Source organism: Dendrobates tinctorius, unplaced genomic scaffold (assembly GCF_039654945.1).
Source record: "Dendrobates tinctorius isolate UK_male_01 unplaced genomic scaffold, ASM3965494v1 ptg000086l, whole genome shotgun sequence".
Lineage (NCBI taxonomy): Eukaryota > Metazoa > Chordata > Amphibia > Anura > Dendrobatidae > Dendrobates > Dendrobates tinctorius.
In genome coordinates, this window is record NW_027361754.1 from 69926355 (window position 1) to 69950501 (window position 24147).

Below are 24147 nucleotides of genomic sequence, written 5' to 3' on the forward strand. Positions count from 1 at the left end.
AGACTCCTCAAAGTGGCTTCAAATGTGATGTGGTCCGTAAAAAAAAAATGATGACGTAAAAATGAGAAATCGCTTTTTAACCCTTATAAGTTCCTAATAATAAAAAACTTTGGTTCCAAAATTGTGCTGATGTAAAGTAAACATGTGGGAAATGTTACTTATTAAGTTTTTTGTGTGCCATATCTCTGTGATTTAAGGGCATAAAAATTCAAAGTTGGAAAATTGCGAAATTTTCAAAATTTTTGCCAGATTTCCGTTTTTTTTCATAAATAACCGCAAGTTATGTGAATGAAATTTTACCACTAACATGAAGTACAATATGTCACGAGAAAACAATGTCAGAATCACCAGGATCCATGGAATCGTTCCAGAGTTATTACCTCATAAAGGGACAGTGGTCAGAATTGTAAAAATTGGCCCGGTCATGAACGTGCAAACCACCCTTGGGGGTAAGGGGGTTAAGAACAATCATACGTATCTGTATCACTTTATTTCTTTTAGTTTCCTTTAGGGCATCTGCCAAATGATGGACACTTTAATTGAAGCCCAAGAGTCCCACTCCCTGTGGAGCCTCAACCCTAAATTACATCACATTTTTTTTTTACTTTTGCTGGTATTTTCTGGTAAAAATGGGGGTTTACTTTAGGGGTCCTCTTACCTTAGTGTAACAATTATAGTTTAACACTCAAGAACCTCTTGGCTTGAGACAATGAGTAAACTGAACAGGAGTATGGTAACAAGTCTGTATTTACACAAATAAATGCAGGTTCTGCAAGTGAGCAACAGTTCAAGGAAACACAGCAAACAGGGAGACAGTGAAGAAGTTTATATGCAGCACTGCTGCAGGCAAAGTCTCTTGGGCGAGGCACACACTAGGGAAAGCCGTTCAGAAGACACAATTCACAACAGGGCTGGCAGTCTCTGAATAAGAATTCTGAAAACAGTGCAGGGCTGTGAGTCTCTTAGGAAGTCCAGAACAGTCACAAATACTGCCACTGCACACCAAATAGGTTAGCTGAAGTAGGCCAAGCTTACGTGTCCTAAGCAGGCAGGTGGAGACAGATGCAGCTGCGGAAGAACTCACACACAGCTCGCTACTGAGAATTGGAGAGGTTTGCTGGAAGGGCTGAAACGGATCTTTTGGAGAGGAGCAATCTCTTGCAGCACAGAGCCAGGGATTCAAGCAGAATACACAAGCAAGGACTGGACGGCAAACCAGGGTTATAAAGACAGGGAAGGCAGATCACATGAGCAGAAATGAGGCAGCAGACACCATCTTGAAAAAGGGCAATAAAGCACCACAGATTAACAGAATCCAGAGCCAGTCCTGACACTTGGTCTCTGACCCATTCCTTCACTTAGGTGCTGAGTGTTCATCGGGGTAGATTGGGGGTGGGGGTCGCCGTCAAATTCATCTGCCTAGGGCATCAAAATACCTTGTCCCGACCCTGTATACTACTAAGTGTGTGACTAAATATCCAAAAATGGTGAAAATATTTCTCAATGAGAAAAATGAGACCTCTGATAAAAATAGTATGTGTCAATTCACATGGTGATTAGATATATCCAGAACGGTACAAATCCAGGAACAACAGTGCAGGTAGCTATAACCCTAATTTATCTCTAAGCTTATCTTCTACTTTGGCAGTCTAAAAATTAGAGCGCAAATTGGTACCCCCCACCAATTGGTGGCTCTCATTAATACACCCTAGTACAGGTGAATCTACACCCACGATAAACAGGTTTAATGAATAAAAAGACACACCCTGCCAAGGGACAGAAATTAATATAACACCAACCAGCACACTTGTAAAGATACTAAACTATTAAACATATATCTCTATTAAAATATAGAAAGACATAGATGTATACTCTTTTTTTAAAAGAACAGTAAAAAAAAGGAAGCGATGTTTTACCTGCCTAGTGCAATTGTATGGAGGCCTAGACAGATAAAACATTGCTGCCTTTTTTCTTCTGTTTTTTTTTTTTTAATTTCTGGAGGATTTTTATTCCTCTTTTTGCTGCTGTTTAGTCTTTCTAAAAAGAAGAAAATGATTACACATGTCCATGATCCAAAGTTATCCACTTATCGAACTAAAGAGTAATTCATCCCCTTAATAATTGATATTTCAACAATAGTAATCGCATCATACTATTATTATTACTTATCAATTTACTTGATGCCTCCAATAAATTCTCTTAGTCTCAATGGAAATGCCCCAATGCCTCAACGCGTTTCCCTTTAAAGATGTAGGTTCATCAAGAGGACAGTTCGTGGAAGAAGCACTCTAAAGGAGTGGATGTCCTGTTGAGAATGTGATCAATCTACTTTCTGCCAGTCACCATGTTTAAATTTCCCCCTCCGATGACATCAATGAGTCTCCAGAGGGAAAATGATCATATTTTATTGTGTCTCCAAAGAGCATGGCGCCAATGTCCTGATTCATGGTAAGACAAACAGTGGGGTGCAGGTGTATTGTATCAGAACAGCTAAAGGATCAATCTCGAATATGCAGAATTATTCAATTCTCCCTCTATCGTATAAATTGATATTCACAATTAATTACGAAACTGTGAATCCTTTTATTTTGAAGCTATATTACTAATTAAATAAAATGCAATCAAATGAAGGTTGTAGCTGTTTAAACATCACATGCAACTATGCTCATTTGGGCTCATTTGTATGACTGTAGTTTTGGTACGAGTCTATCGGTGAAAAACATGGAGAACGCTTGGACCAATGTTATTTAATGTGACAGTGATAAACTATCATAGTGATCAAAATAAAAAATATAGGAAATAACCCCTCCCCGCCCGTTTTATCACCCCATTAGATAGGCAAACATAATGAAATAAAGAAAATATTTTTTTTTCATTTTTCCATTAGGGTTAGGGCTAGGGTAAGGGCTAAGGTTAGGGTTACAATTAGGGTTAGGGTTGGAATTAGGGTTAGGGCTAGGGTTAGAATTAGCATTAGGGTTAGAATTAGGGTTAGGGCAAATTAGGATTAGGGTTAGAATTAGGGATTAGGGTTGGGATTAAGGTTAGCGCTGGGATTAGGGTTAGGGGTGTGTTGGGGTTAGGGTTGAAGCAAGAATTGAGGGGTTTCCACTATTTACCAACTTTGGGGGTCTAATTTCTCCTGTTACTCTTCGGAAAATAAAAAAATTGGGGGCTAAAAAATCACTTTTGTGTAAAAAAAAACTTTTTATTTTCACAGCTCTGTGTTATAAACTTCTGTGACGCGCTTGGGGGTTCAAAGTGCTCACCACACATCTAGATAAGCACCTTGGGGGGTCTAGTTTCCAAAATGGGGTCACTTGTGGGGGGTTTATACTGTTTAGTCACATCAGGGGCTCTGCAAACGCAACATGACGCCCGGAGACCATTCCATCAAAGTCTGCCTTCCAAAATGGCGCTCCTTCCCTTCCGAGCTCTCCCATGCACCCAAACAGTGGTTCCCCCCCACATATGGGGTATCAGCGTACTCAGGACAAATTGCACAACAACTTTTGTGGTCCAAATTCTCCTGTTACCCTTAAGAAATTAAAAATAGCAGGCTAAAAAATCATTTTTGAGGGAAAAAAAATGATTTTTTATTTTCACTGCTCTGCATTTATAAACTTCTGTGAAGCACTTGGGGGTTTAAAGTGCTCACCACATATCTAGATAAGCTCCTTCAGGGGTCTAGTTTCCAAAATGGGGTCACTTGTGGGGGGTTTATACTGTTTAGGCACATCAGTAGCTCTGCAAACGCAACATGATGCCGGCAGACCATTCCATCAAAGTCTGTTCCAAAATGGCACTCCTTCCCTTTCGAGCTCTCCCATGCGCCCAAACAATGGTTCCCCCCATATATGGAGTATCATCGTAATCAGTACAATTGCTCAACAACTTTTGTGGTCCAATTTCTCCTGTTACCCTTGATAAAATAAAACATAGCGGGCTAAAAAATCATTTTTGAGGAAAAAAAAAAAAAGTCCCTAGTCTCACTTTATGCCATTGCTGTGTGGGAATTTCCCACGCAGCAATGGCATAAAGTGAGACTAGGGACTTTTTTTTTTTTAAGTGGCGGAGGAATACAGTGCGGAAGGATACCTACCTTCCGTCATTGGATTCCTGCAGCCCGTAGAGAACGGCAGCATCATCTGATGCTGCAGTTCTCTACCCAAGATCGTCGTGGGACACACTCGTGGACTGCTTCGGATCGTGGGTGAGTATTTTTGTGGTTTGTTATGTTAATATTTATTCCGGAAAAGACAATGGCTTCGGGGAACAATGTGACAAGTATTGGTAAGTATGTTACTCTATGTTATATGTACTGTATGTCTATGTATGTATTGTATGAATGTATTGTATGTATGTAGTATATATGTGGTATGTATGTAGCATGTAGTATGTATGTAGTATGTATGTAGCATGCATGTAGCATACAGTATGTATGTAGCATGCATGTAGTATATATGTAGTATGTATGTAGCATGCATGTAGTATGTATGTAGCATGTAGCATGTATGTAGTATGTATGTGGTATGTATGTAGCATGTAGTATGTATGTAGCATGCATGTAGTATATATGTAGTATGTATGTAGCATGTAGTATGTATGTAGTATGTATGTAGTATGTATGTGGTATGTATGTAGCATGTAGTATGTATGTAGCATGCATGTAGCATGCATGTAGTATGTATGTAGCATGCATGTAGTATGTATGTAGTATGTATGTAGTATGTATGTAGCATGCATGTAGTATGTATGTAGTATATATGTAGTATGTATGTAGCATGTAGCATGTATGTAGTATGTATGTGGTATGTATGTAGCATGTAGTATGTATGTAGCATGCATGTAGTATATATGTAGTATGTATGTAGCATGTAGTATGTATGTAGTATGTATGTAGTATGTACGTGGTATGTATGTAGCATGTAGTATGTATGTAGCATGCATGTAGCATGCATGTAGTATGTATGTAGCATGCATGTAGTATGTATGTAGCATGCATGTAGTATGTATGTAGTATGTATGTAGTATGTATGTAGCATGCAGTATGTATGTAGCATGTATGTAGCATGTATGTAGTATGTATGTAGTATATATGTAGTATGTATGTAGCATGTAGTATGTATGTAGCATGTAGTATGTATGTAGCATGCATGTAGTATATATGTAGTATGTATGTAGCATGTAGTATGTATGTAGTATGTATGTGGTATGTATGTAGCATGTAATATGTATGTAGCATGCATGTAGCATGCATGTAGTATGTATGTAGCATGCATGTAGTATGTATGTATGTAGTATGTATGTAGCATGCATGTAGTATGTATGTAGTATGTATGTAGTATGTATGTAGTATGTATGTAGCATGCAGTATGTATGTAGCATGTATGTAGCATGTATGTAGTATGTATGTAGTATATATGTAGTATGTATGTAGCATGTAGTATGTATGTAGCATGCAAGTAGTATATATGTAGTATGTATGTAGCATGCATGTAGTATGTATGTAGCATGCATGTAGTATGTATGTAGTATGTATGTAGTATTTTTTTTTTTTTTTTTAACATTTAACACATTAGCCGGATGATGGGACTACTACTGTCCCATCATTGGCTAATGTGTCAATCACTGTCATGGTAGCAGGCATCGCCAGATGGGACTTGTAGTCCCATCGGACGATGCTTGCACAGACCCCCGGACATCAGCACAGCCCCCCGGCAGGCCGGCACAGCCCCCCGGCAGGCCGGTACAGACCCCCACAGGGTGCACAGACCACCGGCAGGCCGGCACAGCCCCCCGGCAGGCCGGTACAGACCCTGGGCAGTCCACACAGCCCCCCGGCAGGCCGGCAGAGACCCCCGGAAGGCCCGAAATGACGGCGCATCATGATGCGCACACACCGCGCATCATGATGACGTCAGGCTGTCAATCAACTTTGAACTTCCGATTCCGATGCCGAATTCCGATATTGAAAAAATATCGGAAGTCGGTATCGGAATTCCGATACAGCAAGTATCGGCCGATACCCGATACTTGCGGTATCGGAATGCTCAACACTATTCGTCACTGATTCTTGCACATTAATGTCAAGAATCTGCTGATACTGAGTTGAATCTATGCGACCCTCAACTTTAACAAGATTCCCGGTGCCGGCATTGGCCACACAGCCCCAAAGCATGATGGAACCTCCACCAAATTTTACTGTGGGTAGCTAGTGTTTTTCTTGGAATGCTGTGTTTTTTAGCCTCCATGCATAACGCCTTTTTGTATGACCAAACAACTCAATCTTTGTTTCATCAGTCCACAGGACCTTCTTCCAAAATGTAACTGGCTTGTCCAAATGTGCTTTTGCATACCTCAGGCGACTCTGTTTGTGGCGTGCTTGCAGAAACGACTTCTTTCGCATCACTCTCCCATACAGTTTCTCCTTGTGCAAAGTGCGCTGTATTGCTGACCGATGCACAGTGACACCGTCTGCAGCAAGATGATGCTGCAGGTCTTTGGAGGTGGTCTGTGGATTGTCCTTGACTGTTCTCACCATTCTTCTTCTCTGCCTTTCTGATATTTTTCTTGGCCTGCCACTTCTGGGCTTAACAAGAACTGTACCTGTGTTCTTCCACTTCCTTACTATGTTCCTCACAGTGGAAACTGACAGGTTAAATCTCTGAGACAACTTTTTGTATCCTTCCCCTGAAAAGCTATGTTGAATAATCTTTGTTTTCAGATCATTTGAGAGTTGTTTTAAGGAGCCCATGATGCCGCTCTTCATAGGAGAATCAAATAGGAGAACTACTTGCAAGTGGCCACCTTAAATACCTTTTCTCATGATTTGATACACCTGGCTATGAAGTTCAAAGCTCAATGAGGTTACAAAACCAATTTAGTGCTTCAGGAAGTCAGTAAAAAGTAGTTAGGAGTGTTCAAATCAAGAAAATGATAAGGGTGCCCATACTTTTGGACCAGTCAAATTTTGTTTAAATGCAGATTGCACATTTTCTGTTAGTACAATAAAACTCATTTGAATCCAGAAATATAACTGAGTCCATCAGTTATTAGATATATGAAACTGAAATACCTGTTGCAAAAACCAAAATTGTTATAAAGAAAAAAGGTTAACATTAATAGGGGTGCCCAAACTTTTACATATGACTGTAGCTGTTGCAAAGGGTTACCCTGAGTGGTTAAATAAGTCTGCGTTTTTGTAGCGTTCTAAAGTCCTCTAAATAAAGAGCCAGAAGTCTGAAGGAGGAAGGCTCTATAATAATTCACGTGGATGATAACAGTAACCCTGATGAATGTGGTGCAATTAATTCTCTACTGAGGAAACCATATGATTCAGCAAACAGTGTGGCAAGGCAACTAGATCAACCTGTTCTCCTTTCACATGGGGCAGGTATTCAGGCAGTGATCCAGTTCTGTGCCCTGACTGCAGTTTGCAGTGACTCCCTATATTCTCTTCTGAAGTTCACTTACCGTACTTTCTAAACTAAACAGAACACCTATTTTGATGCTTTCCACAGCTCTGTACACACTCTGCTTGTCTATCTGTCCAGGTTCCACACAAGGCTCTTTTACTCATATGAAAAATGTCGTAACAAAAGAAAAATTGAAAAGTGAAAACCTCAAAATTGTTGTTTTTTTATCACAGCACCTCCACTAAATATTGAATCGAAATGTAGTATTTACTCCAATGTCAATACATGTCAGCTTCCAGGCAAAACACAAACCCATACATAGCTCCACCAATGAAAAAAGTTTTTGGAAAATGCCAACACAAAACAGATTTTTTTTCCTACAAAGTTGGGATTTTTTTTTAAGCAACTAAAATAATTAAAAAAAACTATACATGCTTGATATCACCAGAATCACACTGACCTGAAGAATGATATTCAAATGACATTTTTATTATTCAATTAATGTTGTAAAAATGAAATAAAAAAAAATGGCAAAATTGCGGGATCACCATTTCAACGAACTTTGGAATTTTTTTTCCAACGAATGGTGTCTTTCAAAAATACAACTTGTCCCAAAAAAAGACAAGTCCTCATATAGCTATGTCGATTAAATGCATAAATGTAATGGCTCTTTGAAAAAAAGGCGGAAAAACAACGGCAAAAAGCAAAAACTTGTCTGCATCCATAAGCAGAACGCAGACAATTTTAAATTATATCACAGTATCACAATTTTTGTGTGAAGGTGTGTTTGCACTTGAATATTTGGTAACGTCAAATTAAATATTATTATCATTCAGTTATAATCTCCTGTGGGCGGCACTTCTCCAATAAGCGGCTGTAAAACTTGGCTACCCTGTAATTACTACACGGATATTACTATTAAAGGAAACCAGAAAGTGAAAGAAAGCCAGAAAGGACAGAAGCCGCAAGAATGCTTGGAGTAATCATCATTTTCCTTGTCTTGGGTCTTCTGATATTTTTTGGGGTCACCTGGTATGAATCTTTGAGAGCGGAGTACCCACCAGGAATTGCAAATCCTAAATTTCTTCTCCTAGCTCATACATTTGTTGTTGGCTCATTCATCTTGGTAAGTTCATATCCTGAATCTAAAGAATGTTTCCTTTGTTTCCCTACTTTTTCTTACTCCAGTCTCAGAATTCTATATCCTGTAAGCTTTGGTAGAGAAAACGCAATGGAAAAAGGAATAGCCAGAGGGGAGGCAAATAGATAGATAGATAGATAGATAGATAGATAGATAGATAGATAGATAGATAGATAGAAATACAGTACAGACCAAAAGTTTGGACATATCTTCTCATTCAAAGAGTTTTCTTTATTTTCATGACTATGAAAATTGTAGATTCACGCATCAAAACTATGAATTAACACATGTGGAATTATACAATTAACAAAAAAGTGTGAAACAACTGAAAATATGTCTTACATTCTAGGTTCTTCAAAGTTGCCACCTTTTGCTTTGATTACTGCTTTGCACACTCTTGGCATTCTCTTGATGAGCTTCAAGAGGTAGTCACCGGAAATGGTTTTCACTTCACAGGTGTGCCCTGTCAGGTTTAATAAGTGGGATTTCTTGCCTTATAAATGGGGTTGGGACCATCAGTTGTGTTGTGCAAAAGCCTGGTGGATACACAGCTGATAGTCCTACTGAATAGACTGTTAAAATTTGTATTATGGGCAAGAAAAAAGCAGCTAAGAAAAACGAGTGGCCATCATTTACTTTAAGGAATAAAGATCAGTCAGTCCAAAAAATTGGGAAGACTTTGAAAGTGTCCCCAAGTGCAGTGACAAAAACCATCAAGCGCTACAATGAAACTGGCTCACATGAGGACCGCCCCAGGAAAGGAAGAACAAGAGTCACCTCTGCTGCGGAGGATAAGTTTATCCGAGTCACCAGCCTCAGAAATCGCAGGTTAACAGCAGCTCAGATTAGAGAACAAGTCAATGCCACACAGAGTTCTAGCAGCAGACACATCTCTACAACAACTGTTAAGAGGAGACTTTGTGCAGCAGGCCTTCATGGTAAAATAGCTGCTAGGAAACCACAGCTAAGGACAGGCAACAAGCAGAAGAGACTTGTTTGGGCTAAAGAACACAAGGAATGGACATTAGACCAGTGGAAATCTGTGCTTTGGTCTGATGAGTCCAAATTTGAGATCTTTGGTTCCAACGACCGTGTCTTTGTGCGACGCAGAAAAGGTGAACGGATGGACTCTACATGCCTGGTTCCCACCATGAAGCATGGAAGAGGAGGTGTGATGGTGTGGGGGTGCTTTGCTGGTGACACTGTTGGGGATTTATTCCAAACTGAAGGCATACTGAACCAGCATGGCTACCACAGCATCTTGCAGCGGCATGCTATTCCATCCGGTTTGCGTTTAGTCGGACCATCATTTATTTTTCAACAGGACAATGACCCCAAACACACCTCCAGGCTGTGTAAGGGCTATTTGACCAAGAAGGAGAGTGATGGGGTGCTACACCAGATGACCTGGCCTCCACAGTCACCATACCTGAACCCAGTCGAGATGGTTTGGGGTGAGCTGGACCGCAGAGTGAAGGCAAAAGGGCCAACAAGTGCTAAGCATCTCTGGGAACTCCTTCAAGACTGTTGGAAGACCATTTCCGGTGACTACCTCTTGATACTCATCAAGAGAATGCCAAGAGTGTGTGTCACAGCCCCAGCCCTTACCTCGTCCCCTGCGCACACCTCCCGGCGCGCTCCTGCTCTCCGATGCGTCCCCGCGCCCGGCCTCCAGTTCCCTCGGTGCAAGGCACCTGCGCACTGCCATCCTGCCGCGCAGCCTCCTGGGTTGTGTGACGCGCATGGCCCCGCCTCCAACATGGCAGCACCCATCGCTACTTATGGCCGGCGTCTGGACTGGTAAGACGCCTGTCTACGATTTCGGTGACGCTGTCTCTTGGCAGCGGTCTCTGTGTCTCAGGCCCCCCATCCTAATGCATCTGTCTGCGCTGTCCTCTGTGTCTCTGCTTGTCTGCCTTGCCTCTGTCTAGTGCTGTCTCTGTTTGTCTGCCTTGCCACTGCTAGTGCTGTCTCTGATCTTCCCTGCTTGTCTGCCTTGCCGTACGCTCGGTGTTATATCAGTGCCTCCTCTTTTGCAGTCTCCGGCTATTGCCACCCGCTGTGCTCCGGTCCTGCTTCCTGCCCATTATCCGTGGTCTCTGTGGTCCCCTGTGCTCCCTCTTCAGACCTGCCTGTGCCTCCACACCAGACTTAAACCCCAGTCGTCCCTTTGGTTGCGGCTGTCGCGGTTCCATCCCCTGGGGGTCTGCCCCTAACACTCCCTGTATAGGGGGTGGTCCTCACCTGGGTGCTCGCCCTCGGGGGTTCTGGAGCCGTGACCCAGAGGGTCCACTTCCGGGTTGCTCCTCCTTCCCTCGCTGCTACAGCAACCGTACCAGTGTGCAAAGCAGTAATCAAAGCAAAAGGTGGCTACGTTGAAAAACCTAGAATATAAGACATATTTTCAGTTGTTTCACACTTTTTTGTTAATTATATAATTCCACATGTGTTAATTCATAGTTTTGATGCCTTCAGAGTGAATCTACAATTTTCATAGTCATGAAAATAAAGAAAACTCTTTGAATGAGAAGGTGTGTCCAAACTTTTGGTCTGTACTGTATATTTATATATATATAATATACTGTAGTGCTGCGGAAGTACTGTACGCAGTGATGAGGCAGTGACCCACAAAGTTGAAACACAAAAGTATCTTTAATGTGTTATCTTAACAGCATTAAAGTTCAAATTCACACAAGTGTATCTCATTAGTGTTCAGTTCACACTAGTTCATAGCTCTACCTAGTACATGGCTTTAAATCACAGTCCCTAAACACGCCAGACTTCCCTGTGTCCTGTTTCCGTGGGCGACTGCATGCCATATCAAAGTCTCTTACACACAGCCTCCTTTAGTTTGCACAGAACATGATATACTTTATATTGTAGTCACTAAACACTCCAATCTTCCTCTGACCAGTTTCTGTGGGTGACTATGCAACCGTGTCAATGTCTCTTTATTCACGCAGGTTTCCTCATTAGGTTTGCAATCACTACACACGCCAGTCCTCCTCTAACCAGTTAGCGCGGATGACCGCACCGCTGTGCCAATGTCTCTTTATTCATACGCACAGCTGTACACAGTACTTGATATGTTCCGGATCACAGCCGGGCACCATATCCACCTGTTTGTAGCCATTACATACACCAGTCCTCCTTCAGGCACAGGAACAGTCTACCTCTGGTTCACCTTCGGGCACAAGACATCCACATCCGAGATGAGTCACCGTGAATGACAGCACCACTGTATACACTGTAGTTGCCAGGCCTATTGGCTCCACTCTGTACTGTGCTCTGCAACGCCAACTGCTCTGCACAGCAACAAGCACCAACTCACTCTGGCCCTGACACTGGACCTGACACTGACACACCCAAACCCTTTCCTGCAGGGCCTTTTAACATAGAAACCTGTGGCCTCAAGCCACATGGAAAACCCAGATCTGGAATGAAACAGACTGCACGACTACTATCCTGCAGTCTGTTTCAAAACACAAAACCCAGAGCGGGTTTTCCCTAAATCTGCCTTGGACACAAGCATGTCCAAGACTGACACTTATTTTATTTTCAGTCTGCATTAAGGTCACAGCTACTAACATGACTGCCATGCACTCCTTTGGCCTTCATACGCCTCCATGCACAACCTGGGAGAACAAACAGCGACCCCTATCTGTGACATCGGTCACTGCTTCACCATTGCAATCATAGCTACGCTTCCGACTACAATGCCTCCTCATGGCTTCAATACGCCTCCGTGCACATCCTGGGGAGAACAAACAGCGACCCCCTACCTGTAACACGTTTCACTGCATCACTATATATATATATACTGACTATTCTGTAATTAAATAGAATCTTTCACCATATGTTAAACTGGCCATGTCATGTAACAATGGCAGCAGATTTATATTTTTAAAATAATTAGAGAAGCGTGGATCATTTCCTTTACACTTCACAAATACTTGCTACTTATTGTTGGTGTATCACATAAAATCGAAATAAAAAAACACGTAAGTACTTCACAGGGTATGAATAATTTTTTCAAAGCTCTGTATATTTTAATTTCTCCAATATTAAGGAGATATTAGCTTGTAAAGTTTAGGATATAATTTATCTTAAGTCCAAGGGGGTGTTACCATAGATTTAGCTCTGGGGTTGTGTACTTTTTCCTCTGCATGAAGTTGACCAATCATAAGCTAGCAGCAATATACAAGGGAAAAAGAACACTCCAAAATAGCTTAAAATAGGCATTCTGGTATGAGACATGTAATGACAGATAGTCTAAACGTCTCACTGATCACACTGCAGAGAGAGTATAAGTTTTGGCGATAGAACAGAGATGAGCGTGATTATAAACACTGTTTATCCTTCATTTCAGGGTAGTCAGTTTGGGGGATGAATACATCAGAGCTGACAGTGCTGTGAAAGAAGAGCTGCTGAGGCACAGGTGACTGTAATGGGACAAAACTCTGCTGTAATATTCCACCCCCCCATACTGACTGCCATGAGATGAAAGATGAAAAGTGTATGTACTCACACTCATCTCTGCTCAATTTCCCACATATTGTAATCACACACAGCTCTGCAGTGAGGTCAGTGGGAAGAACAGGCTGTCTGTCATTACATGTTTCACACAGGATAAAGTCATGCTTTTGATGGCTAGCACTCCTATTTGTTATAGTGTGAAGCTGTCCACATGTAAGTGTATTTTTGCAGACTGTTGGTCCTTATAAAATCAAGGAGACTTGTCTGATTTTAATCTGAGTCTCAGATAAAACTCACGAGTGCAAGTCTATGCATCAAGCCATGTTCACACGTTCGGTATTTGGTCAGTATTTTACATCAGCATTTGTAAGCCAAAATCAGGAGTGGGTGATAAATCCAGAAGTCGTAACGTGTTTCTATTATACTTTTCCTCTGATTGTTCTACTCCTGATTTTGTCTTACAGATACTGATGTAAAATACTTACCAAATACTGAATGTGGCCTTAGTGTGGCCTAAAAACTGACCAAGTTTCATCAGAGTTTCAACAGCATGTGAAAATTGGACCGCACTGGGATAGCATCCGAATGTTGTCCAATTTTTCCATAGACCTATAGACTTGCCTTGTCTATTTTGATCAGACACTTGAATCAATGTCAGACATGTATTTTTAACACTAAGGTTCGGATACGGATTTAAAGAAGGCTACTACTTGCAATATTGTAAGCAGGTATGGGAATGCAGTAACGCAGGGATTGCAGAACAATGCTTTATAACAATGTTATTCAATTTTTAACAAAAAGAATGGTAATGGTCTCCTCGCAGGGAGTTAGTAAACAGTAAACAAGGGAAGTAAAGGGTTAACGCTACAGTCTGGTATTTAAACAGCACTTGCCATAATTTTCTCTGGTCCTGTCAGGATTCGTACCGGGGTCTAGTCTGGTTTCCACAGCAAGTCGCGCTGCCTTACTTGCTGTGCCACACAACCATTCGTATTATACAGTTTCTGATCAACTAGTTCTTTTTCGTTCATTGTTCTTCCTCCGTTCTGGTGATTGGCTGCTTCACTGTTTCCTGTGCTTATGTCCCGCCTTTTTCCTATTTAGCACTCCACAGGGCTCTCACTCCCTGCCGGTGATTCTTCTGTGGTACGGATTCCTGTCTTCCCTACAGCACTGTCCGGTACAACCTCTGACAGCCTCCCGGTCTCTCTTTCGTTGAGTACCTCTGGGACTCCAGCTTTCCGCTTTGGTCTTTGCTGAAATCTTAGTATTTTTGTGTTAGCTTGGGGTTTTCGTGGTTTTACCCTTCAGGTTCATTCACTCCTTAGTTTCACTCTAGGAGTCCTCCTTGCTGCTGCTTGTCTCCCTTAGGTTGTCCTGCACTCATTCCACCCTCTGTTTACCCACACTGTAGCTCCCTGCACTTACGCCGAGGTAGGGACCGCCGCCCAGTTGTCGCCCACCGGCTAGGGTGGGACCGGCAAGTAGGTAGGGTCAGTGGTGGGTGGAGCTCAGTGGCACCCTCTTCCCCTGCCATGTGGTGGAATCATAACAGAATCACCGGCCTTCCCTATGGACGCTATGACCTCTTTAGTCAATCAAATGCAGGGTCTTGCTCAGCTGGTGCAAGATCTTGCTGCGCAGGTCCAGCGTCAGGAGCAAATTCAAGCAGCTGCCGTTGCAGGGACAACTAATTCTGAGCCTAGAGTTAACTTACCCGAGCCATTTTTCGGAGATAGAAGCCAATTTGCTTCTTTTAGAGAAAATTGTAAATTATATTTCCAATTACGACCTATTTCTTCTGGCCCCCCAGCTCAAAAGTCCGTATCATAATCTCTCGCTTACGGGAGGGACCCCAAGAGTGGGCCTTCTCTCTGCCGCCAGATTCAAATCTCCGTGATTCTGTAGACAACTTCTTTCAAGCCTTAGGGAATATTTACGATGAGCCTGACCAAGTCGCTCTGGCCGAGGCAAATCTTACCTCCCTGACCCAGGGTGATCAGGAGGTAGAGGTTTATTGCACCCAGTTTCGTAGATGGAGCTTAGCTACCCGTTGGAATGATCCCGCACTTCGGAATCAATTTCAGCGGGGCCTTTCACCAGCCCTAAAGGATGAATTGGTACACTACACTCTGCCCCAGTCTCTGGAGGAGCTGATGGCTTTAATGGTCAGAATAGATCGCAGGTTAAGGGTGAGGAGATCGGAGCAGGCAGCAGCACAAGTTCCCATTTTCTCTAGGGTCACCCCGGCTGTTCCGAATCTGCCAGCTGCCGAACCTATGGAATTGGGAGCCATGCAAGCTGCCACAGATCCAAGTCCTTGCCGTCCACGCCACGCACTTGGAACCTGTTTTTACTGCGGAGATCCTTGGCACTGGATCCGCGGCGCCCTGGCACTCCACAGGAATCTTCTCGGAATACACCACCTAGGCCTGTGGGTGGACAGGTAATTCCTTTAAGTTCTAAGAGACTCTTAGTGCCAATTTCTATTGCTTTCACCTCCTCTAAGGGAGAAGGAGTTGCCATGATTGATTCAGGGGCTACTGCTAATTTTATGTGTTATGAGTTTGCTGTCTCATTGGGTATTTCTTTAATTCCACTCGCTCACCCCACTAAATTAGTTGGTATTGATAACACCCCACTAGCAAATGGGGAGATTAGTCTCTGTACTCCATTGCTATCATTTCAGGTTGGTGTACTGCATGTGGAACAACTGTCATTTTTGGTTATGCATGACCTCCCAACTAGTGTCATACTGGGGCTTCCATGGCTCCAGCTCCATAACCCCAACATTAACTGGGTTTCTGGTGAATTGGAGAAGTGGGGTGCAGATTGTTCACAGAAATGCTTGTTAACACACGTTTGTGGTATCGTCTCCGCACAAGCTTCTCTTCAGAGTCTTTTGGGCCTATTCGCAGATGTCTTTTCTTTGAAGGAGTCTGAGCGGTTGCCACCTCATCACTCCTATGACTGTACTATCAATTTGGTTCCCAATTGTAAATTCCCTAAGGGACGCCTGTATAATTTATCACCTCCTGAGAGAGAAGCTTTACGTGAATATGTACAAGAGGCTCTAAGAAAGGGGCATATCCGTCCGTCCACCTCACCTCTGGCCGCAGGTTTCTTTTTTGTCAGTAAAAAGGATGGAGGACTTAGGCCGTGTGTAGACTACCGAGGTCTTAATGAAATAACTGTCCGTAACCAATATCCTCTACCGTTGATTCCGGACCTGTTCAACCAGGTTCAGGGGGCTCGATGGTTCTCGAAGTTGGACCTGAGAGGGGCGTATAATCTCATTCGTGTAAAGGCTGGCGACGAGTGGAAGACCGCCTTCAATACCCCCGAGGGCCACTTCGAGTGTCTGGTTATGCCCTTTGGGCTGTGCAATGCTCCGGCGATTTTTCAAAATTTCACCAATGATATTTTCCAACATGCTATTGGCCGCTATGTAATTGTCTATCTGGATGATATTTTAGTGTTCTCTCCGGACTGGGACTCACATTTAAAGCATGTAAGGGATGTTCTCCAGGTACTCCGCAATAACCAACTTTTCGCCAAGCAAGAAAAGTGTATTTTCGGGGTCCAAAGTCTATCTTTTTTGGGTCATATTTTGACACCCCAGGCCATCACAATGGAGCCGGAGAAGGTAAAAGCGGTTCTTAATTGGGCTCGTCCTGTATCTTTGAAAGCTCTTCAAAGATTTCTGGGGTTTGCCAATTTTTACCGCAAGTTTATAAAAAACTTCTCCATTGTGGTGAAGCCTCTCACAGATCTTACTGTGAAAGGTTCCGACTTGGTAAACTGGAGTAAGGATGCAGTGGATGCCTTCACGTTTCTTAAGGAGAGCTTTGCCACTGCTCCTGTTCTTACCCAGCCCGATCAGGAGAGACCCTTTATTGTTGAGGTTGACACCTCGGAGGCAGGGGTAGGGGCAGTACTTTCACAGGGGACTTCGTCTTTGACTCGTTTGAAACCCTGTGCGTTCTTCTCAAAGAAGTTTTCCCCAGCTGAAAAAAATTATGATATTGGGAATAGGGAACTGCTCGCTATAAAATTGGCCTTTGAGGAATGGCGACATTTCCTGGAGGGGGCCAAACATCCTGTTACTGTCCTCACCGACCATAAAAATCTTGAATATCTCAAAACGGCCAAACGGCTTAATCCAAGACAGGCAAGGTGGGCGTTGTTCTTTTCACGTTTTAATTTTGTGATTTCTTTCAGACCCGGCTGCAAAAACGCCAGAGCAGACGCGCTATCTAGAAGCTTCTTGCCTGAACAACCGTCAAACATCCCACCTGTTCCCATTTTACCTGATAAAGTATTTTTGGCTGCTAATTCCTCTGATTTGTTTGCTGAAGTTAAGCAATTTCAACATTTGTCTCCGTCCGGCTCTCCTGATAATAAATGGTTCGTTCCCTGTCATTTGCGTTTGAGACTGCTGAATGAACACCACAACTCGCCTCTTTCAGGTCACCCTGGTATCTCTGGTATGATGGAGTCAATCTGCAGAAATTTTTGGTGGCCGATCTTACGCCGGGATGCCACTGCCTATGTCAAGGCGTGAGACATTTGTGCCCGGTCTAAGGTTAACCGCTCACGGCCTTTGGGTGAACTATGTCCTCTACCTGTTCCCTCCAAGCCATGGACCCATCTTTCCATGGACTTTGTTACTGATTTACCTTCCTACCTGGGAATGACTACCTTGTGGGTTGTGGTGGATCGCTTTAGTAAGATGGCACACTTTATTCCTTTACCCAAATTGCCATCCGTCAAGCAATTGGTCCCCTTGTTTCTAAATCATGTGGTGCGGCTGCATGGAATTCCTTCTAATATTGTGTCAGATAGGGGGACCAAATTTGTCTCCAAATTCTGGAGAGCTTTCTGTAGTAAAATTGGCGTTTCCCTTGCTTTCTCATCGGCCTTTCACCCGGAGACCAATGGGCAGACAGAACGGGCCAATCAAGCCCTTGAACAATTCTTACGTTGCTATGTGGCTGATAAGCAAGAGACCTGGGCATCTTTTATTGCCCTGGCAGAGTTTGCCATAAATAATAGGGTAAACTCTTCCACAGGGATATCTCCCTTCTTCTGCAACATGGGATTTCACCCTAAATCGAGCTCTTTCTCTGAGGACCCCTCGGACAATCCTGAGGTAGAGATTGTTTCCTCTGATCTGCGGTCAGTTTGGGAGCAAGTCCAAGGCAACATCAAAAAAGGCTCAGGAGTCACAATGCCACTTTGCTAATATGAAAAGGAGGAGAAGTCCTTCCTTTGAAGTTGGGCAGAAAGTGTGGCTTTCTACTAAAAATTTGAAACTAAGAGTCCCCTCTGGTAAACTGGCTCCCCGGTACATTGGTCCTTTTAAAATATCTCAGATAATCAACTCTGTTTCTGTCAAATTGGATCTCCCCCAGGCGATGAGAGTGCATAAGGTATTCCATGTCGCTCTCCTAAAACCTTATGTACCTCCAGTTTGTCCGGCTGACACACCTCCTGCTCCTGTTGTTGTACTTGGTCACCCCGAGTTTGAGGTAAAAAAGATCTTGGATTCCAGGAAAGTTTGTGGGGTCCTGCAGTACCTGGTGGACTGGAAGGGGTATGGCCCTGAGGAGAGGTCGTGGGTGTCTCAATCAGAGGTTCATGTTCCCAGGTTATGTAAGAGGTTCCATATCAATTTTCATGAGAAGCCTTCCCTGTGTGAGGGTCCAGGGGCCCCTCATAAGGGAGGGGGTAATGTCAGGATTCGTACAGGGGTCTAGTCTGGTTTCCACAGCAAGTCTCGCTGCCTTACTTGCTGTGCCACACAACCATTCGTATTATACAGTTTCTGATCAACTAGTTCTTTTTCGTTCATTGTTCTTCTTCCGTTCTGGTGATTGGCTGCTTCACTGTTTCCTGTGCTTATGTCCCGCCTTTTTCCTATTTAGCACTCCACAGGGCTCACTCCCTGCCGGTGATTCTTCTGTGGTACGGATTCCTGTCTTCCCTACAGCGCTGTCCGGTACAACCTCTGACAGCCTCCTGGTCTCTCTTTCGTTGAGTACCTCTGGGACTCCAGCTTTCCGCTTTGGTCTTTGCTGAAATCTTAGTATTTTTGTGTTAGCTTGGGGTTTTCATGGTTTTACCCTTCAGGTTCATTCACTCCTTAGTTTCACTCTAGGAGTCCTCCTTGCTGCTGCTTGTCTCCCTTAGGTTGTCCTGCACTCATTCCACCCTCGGTTTACCCACACTGTAGCTCCCTGCACTTACGCCGAGGTAGGGACCGCCGCCCAGTTGTCGCCCACCGGCTAGGGTGGGACCGGCAAGTAGGTAGGGTCAGTGGTGGGTGGAGCTCAGTGGCACCCTCTTCCCCTGCCGTGTGGTGGAATCATAACAGGTCCTCATCCACACACAGTCTGATGGGAGTTGGAGTACCGACAACACCTGCTCCTGCTCTCGCTGCCGGCGGGAAAACTCTGTCTCTTTCCTGCGTGTCCAGCTCACAGCCAGGCCTAGTCACTCTTCCTCTCCCCGGGGTAATGGGACCTTTCCAGTTCCCCATTCTTTCGCCCCGGCAACACTGGACGCAGCCTCGACAGTTCTGGACCTGGCATGGTGCAGGTACCCGCAGCTTGGTCTTCCCCCTTACACTCCCGCCCTCCTTTGACTTGCCATTCCATGGGAGAGAGTTCCTGTTGCACAGCTTCTGGATACCAACAGTTGCAGTAGAAACTTCACAGAGCAGATTAAATGGGATAACAAGCTTTTACTTCTCAGAACATGAGGTAAAGGAAAAATGCACAGTCATTCAGTGCTGCACCAGGAAGTAGTAAACAAAACTGAAAGTACAAGAGAGACCTTTTCTTTTACAATATATTAAGCAAGGAAACTTTACACAACAATGCCATCTATTGTCAGATCAGCATAAAGTACTCCTTCACATAAACAGAGAAGTCCACAACTGTTGCATATACAAACACCTTTTCTCAACAGTAGGGACATATTCAGTCAAACCTATTTTCTTCATTAGTCTCTGATGATTTTCAGCATTCAATGGCTTTGTGAAAATATCTGCTGTCATGTCTTCAGTTGGACAATATTCTAATTTCAGAATTCCTTGTTCTTGATGATCCCTCAAGAAATGATACTTCACATCAATATGCTTGGTTCTTGGGTTAACTCTTTCCATCTGAGCAAGAACAAGACATCTTTGATTGTCCGCATTTATTTTTGCTGGTTCCAACTGAGGTTGTTCTAGGTCTGTTAGCAATTGTCTTAACCATAGAACTTCTTGACTCGCATGTGCTGCTTCAACATATTCTGTTTCTGTTGACAACAGCGTTACCATTGATTGCTTTTTACTAGTCCAACTAATTGGTCCGCCTGAGAAAGAGAAAAGATAGCCACTGGTAGATTTTATGTCAGTTGGATCTCCAGCCCAATCTGCATCAATGTATCCAGTTAAAATGCATTTATCACTTGTAGGCAGTTTCAGTTTAATATTGCTAGTTCCTTTCAAATAACGTATTACTCTCTTCACGGCATTCCAATCCGCTTTATTTGGCTTAGACACTTTTCTACTCAGAATTCCTTCTGCTGCTGCGATGTCTGGCCTTGTAACAGTCGCTAGATACAGTAATTTTCCAATTGCCATTCTGTACTCTTCATTATTTGGCAACACATTTTTCTCACTATTCATCTCTTTAAGGTAATTAGTTTCCATTGGAGACTTCGCTGTTTTTGCATCTTTCAATCCAAATATTTCGGTTATGTCTTGAATCATGCAATTTTAATTAAATAGGAAACTTCCATCTTCTCTTTCTATCTGTATTCCTAGGTACTGTTTCACATTTCCCAAGTCTTTGATCTCGGTATGTTGATTCAGGATTTTTAGTATGTCTTCTTTATCCCTTTCTTTTTCAAAACAAACTAAAATGTCATCAACATATATGAGTACATAAATCCATCTGTCCATTAGTCTTTTTGTGTACAGGCAAGGATCAGCTTTGCTTCTTTGAAATTTTTCATTTGTGAGCACTTCCCTGATTTTATCATTCCACGCTTTAGCAGCTTGTTTTAAACCGTATATACTTTTCTGTAATTTGCAAACCATGTTTGGGTTACTATCATCTTTGAATCCTGGAGGTTGTTCCATGTAAATATCTTCTGTTAAACTTCCATTCAAAAATGCTGTCTTTACATCCAGATGTTTCAGTTCCATTTGTTTCATTGCTGCAACTGCAAACAAAGTTCTTATTGTAGTATGTTTGACAACTGGAGCAAATGTTTCATCATAGTCTTCTCCATATTTTTGAGAATAACCTTTAGCTACGAGTCTTGCTCAGTATTGTTCAGCTGTGCCATTTGTTTGGTACTTTACTTTAAAAACCCATTTACATCGCATAGCTTTTCTTCCTTCTGGTAATTCTTTTAGTGTCCATGTCTTTTAGTCATGCATGGATTTTATTTCCATTTTTATTTGCCTGTATCCATTTATTAGCTTCTTCTCCAGGAAGTTGAGATATGTCTCCCCAATGTCTCCCCTAAATTCACCTCCATTATCACTTCTAATGACAATTGGCTTCCTCTGAAACTTGTTATTCCACTTTGTCACGTAGTCCACTAGTTTATTGAAAACTTCGCTTTTGTTCTTAAGTATGTGACTGTGTATCTTGAGTAGTCATCCATAAAAGTCACAATATATCTATTGCCTCCTGATGTAGTCACTTTCATGGGTCCACATACGTCAGTATGCACCAAATCAAGTGGTCTTTTGCTTTTCATTTCACTTTCTTTAGGAATAGATATCCTTGTATCTTTAGATTTTATACAACATTCACAACTTACAGTAATTGAGCAATCAGATATCAATTGATCCTTTGTCAATTCTTTTCTTTGTAGCTCCATTATACTTTCAGGTTGTCTGTGTCCTAGACATCTATGCCACATGTGAATACAATTTTTGTGATCATGTGTACACAACTTCATTTTTATTACACACCTATCTAGTCGAAGCCATCGATCAACTGCAAAAAAAAAAATAAAAAAACAAACCAACAATATACTGCCTGTCCGACATAATCCCATTAATAACGATTGTCCCACGATGATCTCCCCTATAAAGCTGTCACATCAGCAGATGTGACCTCTCAATAGGCCTCCGATGACACACTGACCGGAGATAACCCTCCAGCAGTGTGTCATTGGAGATAAGCCTCTTGCTTTACTGCACTACAGCGTGAGAAAATTCTCACGCTGTATTATTATTGTTATTTATATAGAACCATTAATTCCATGGTGCTGTACATGAGAAGGGGGTTACATACAAATTTATAGATATCGTTAACAGTAAACAAATTTACAATGGCAGACTAGTGCAGAGGGGAGAGGACCCTGTCCTTGTGGACTTACATTCTACGGGGGGGGAACAGACAGAAGGTCAGGGGTGCAGCAGCTCTGGTGGTGATGAGGCGGCAGCTTGGGCGGTAGTGATGCGGCAGAATGGTTATTGCAGGCTGTAAGCTTTCCTGAAAAGATGGGTTTTCAGGTTCCGTTTGAAGGATCCTAGAGTGGTGGATAATTGGACGTGTCGAGGCATGGAATTCCAGAGGATGAGGGATATTCGGGAGAAGTCTTGGAGGTGGTTGTGTGAGGAATGAATAAGTGTGGAGGAGAGTAGGAGGTCTTGGGAGGATCGAAGATTATGTGAGGGAAGATATTGGGAGATTAGTTCAGAGATATAGGGAGGGGACAGGTTGTGGATGGCTTTGTAGGTCAGTGTTAGTAGTTTGAACTGGATTCATTGGAGAATTGGGAGCCAGTGGAGGGATTTGCAGAGGGGAGAGACAGGGGAATAGTGAGGAGAAAGGTGGATTAGTCAGGCAGCAGAGTTGAGGACAGACTGGATTGGTGCAAGAGTTATCAGGTGCAAAAATTAAAGATGTGTCTGACAGGATATCAGGACTCTTCAGACCTACAGAGGACTACCCAATCCTGCTACTACATGTGGGGACAAATGACACCGCAAGAAGCGACCTGGAAACCATCTGCAGAGACTTTGAAGACTTAGGCAAGAAAGTGAAAGAACTGGGAGCGCAGGTGGTCTTGTCTTCCATCCTCCCAGTGGATGGCCATGGAACAAGGAGGTGGAATAAGATTCTGCAGGTGAACAACTGGCTACGTCGATGGTGCCGTCAGCAACGGTTTGGATTTATGGATCACGGAGTGAATTACCTCTACGATGGACTACTTGCTAGAGATGGGGTGCACCTTACGAAGACTGGAAAACATGTATTTGGAAGTTGCCTTGCTACACTTGTAAGGAGAGCTTTAAACTAGAACAACATGGGAAGGGAAGCAAAAGACCAGAAAAAGTCATACACCTGACAAATGCTATTGAGAACTCTGCTATTAGAAGTGGAAAGGAAGAACAAAGACAAAAGAATCTAATCAATAAAAAATATTGGAGAAAGAGAAACCAATCACAAACTAAAATGTTTCTATACTAATGCACAAAGCATGGGCAACAAACAAGGAAAATTGGAACTACTAACACAGGAAAAGAAATATGATGTCATTGGAATCACTGAAACTTGGTGGGACAATACACATGATTGGAATACAAGACTAGAAGGATACAACTTATTTGCAAGAAACAGACTTGATAAACGAGGAGGAGGTGTCGCATTGTATGTTAGAAATGCGTATATCTGCACAGAGATTGAAGCTTCAGAGACTGGGAGTTCTGTGGAAACTGGGTAAGAATACAAGGACAGAACAATGGAAAGGACACCATTGTACTCTTTATGCATCAAATGGCCAAGTTCTCCAAAAAATATGACATAGTTGTCATGGGAGATTTCAACTATCCAGACATTTGTTGGGAATCTCACTCAGGCAAAACTAACAGGTCAAGGAAATTCTTATCCTCTCTTGCTGACAACTTTATCTCCCAAAAGGTAGGGGAGAAAACAAGGGTAACTGCTACCTTGGATCTAATCCTTATAAACAGGGAGGAAATGGTTGAGGAGGTAAAAGTGGCTGGGACCCTAGGAGGTAGCGACCATGCTATTTTAGAATTTTGGATAACTAGAGGAGGAAGACCTGTGAAGACTCAGTCGTCAAGGTTAGATT

General features: G+C 42.8%; 1 protein-coding gene across 4 annotated transcripts in view; it reads left to right on the forward strand.

Annotated features, from left to right (window-relative positions):
* Positions 1-24147, forward strand: part of LOC141097996 (arylacetamide deacetylase-like 4) — a 52543-nt gene that overhangs the window by 14636 nt on the left and 13760 nt on the right. The window contains exon 2 of one of the 4 annotated variants that reach the window (XM_073585572.1): positions 8255-8544. The exons of 1 other annotated variant lie outside the window; for it this stretch is intronic. In XM_073585572.1, coding sequence (XP_073441673.1) covers positions 8389-8544 — 156 coding nt within the window. In that variant the 5' untranslated portion in view covers positions 8255-8388. Of the gene's footprint in view, positions 1-8254; positions 8545-15042; positions 15482-24147 lie in introns of those variants that run through there. 2 more of the 4 variants (XM_073585573.1, XM_073585575.1) reach the window with 2 other exon arrangements.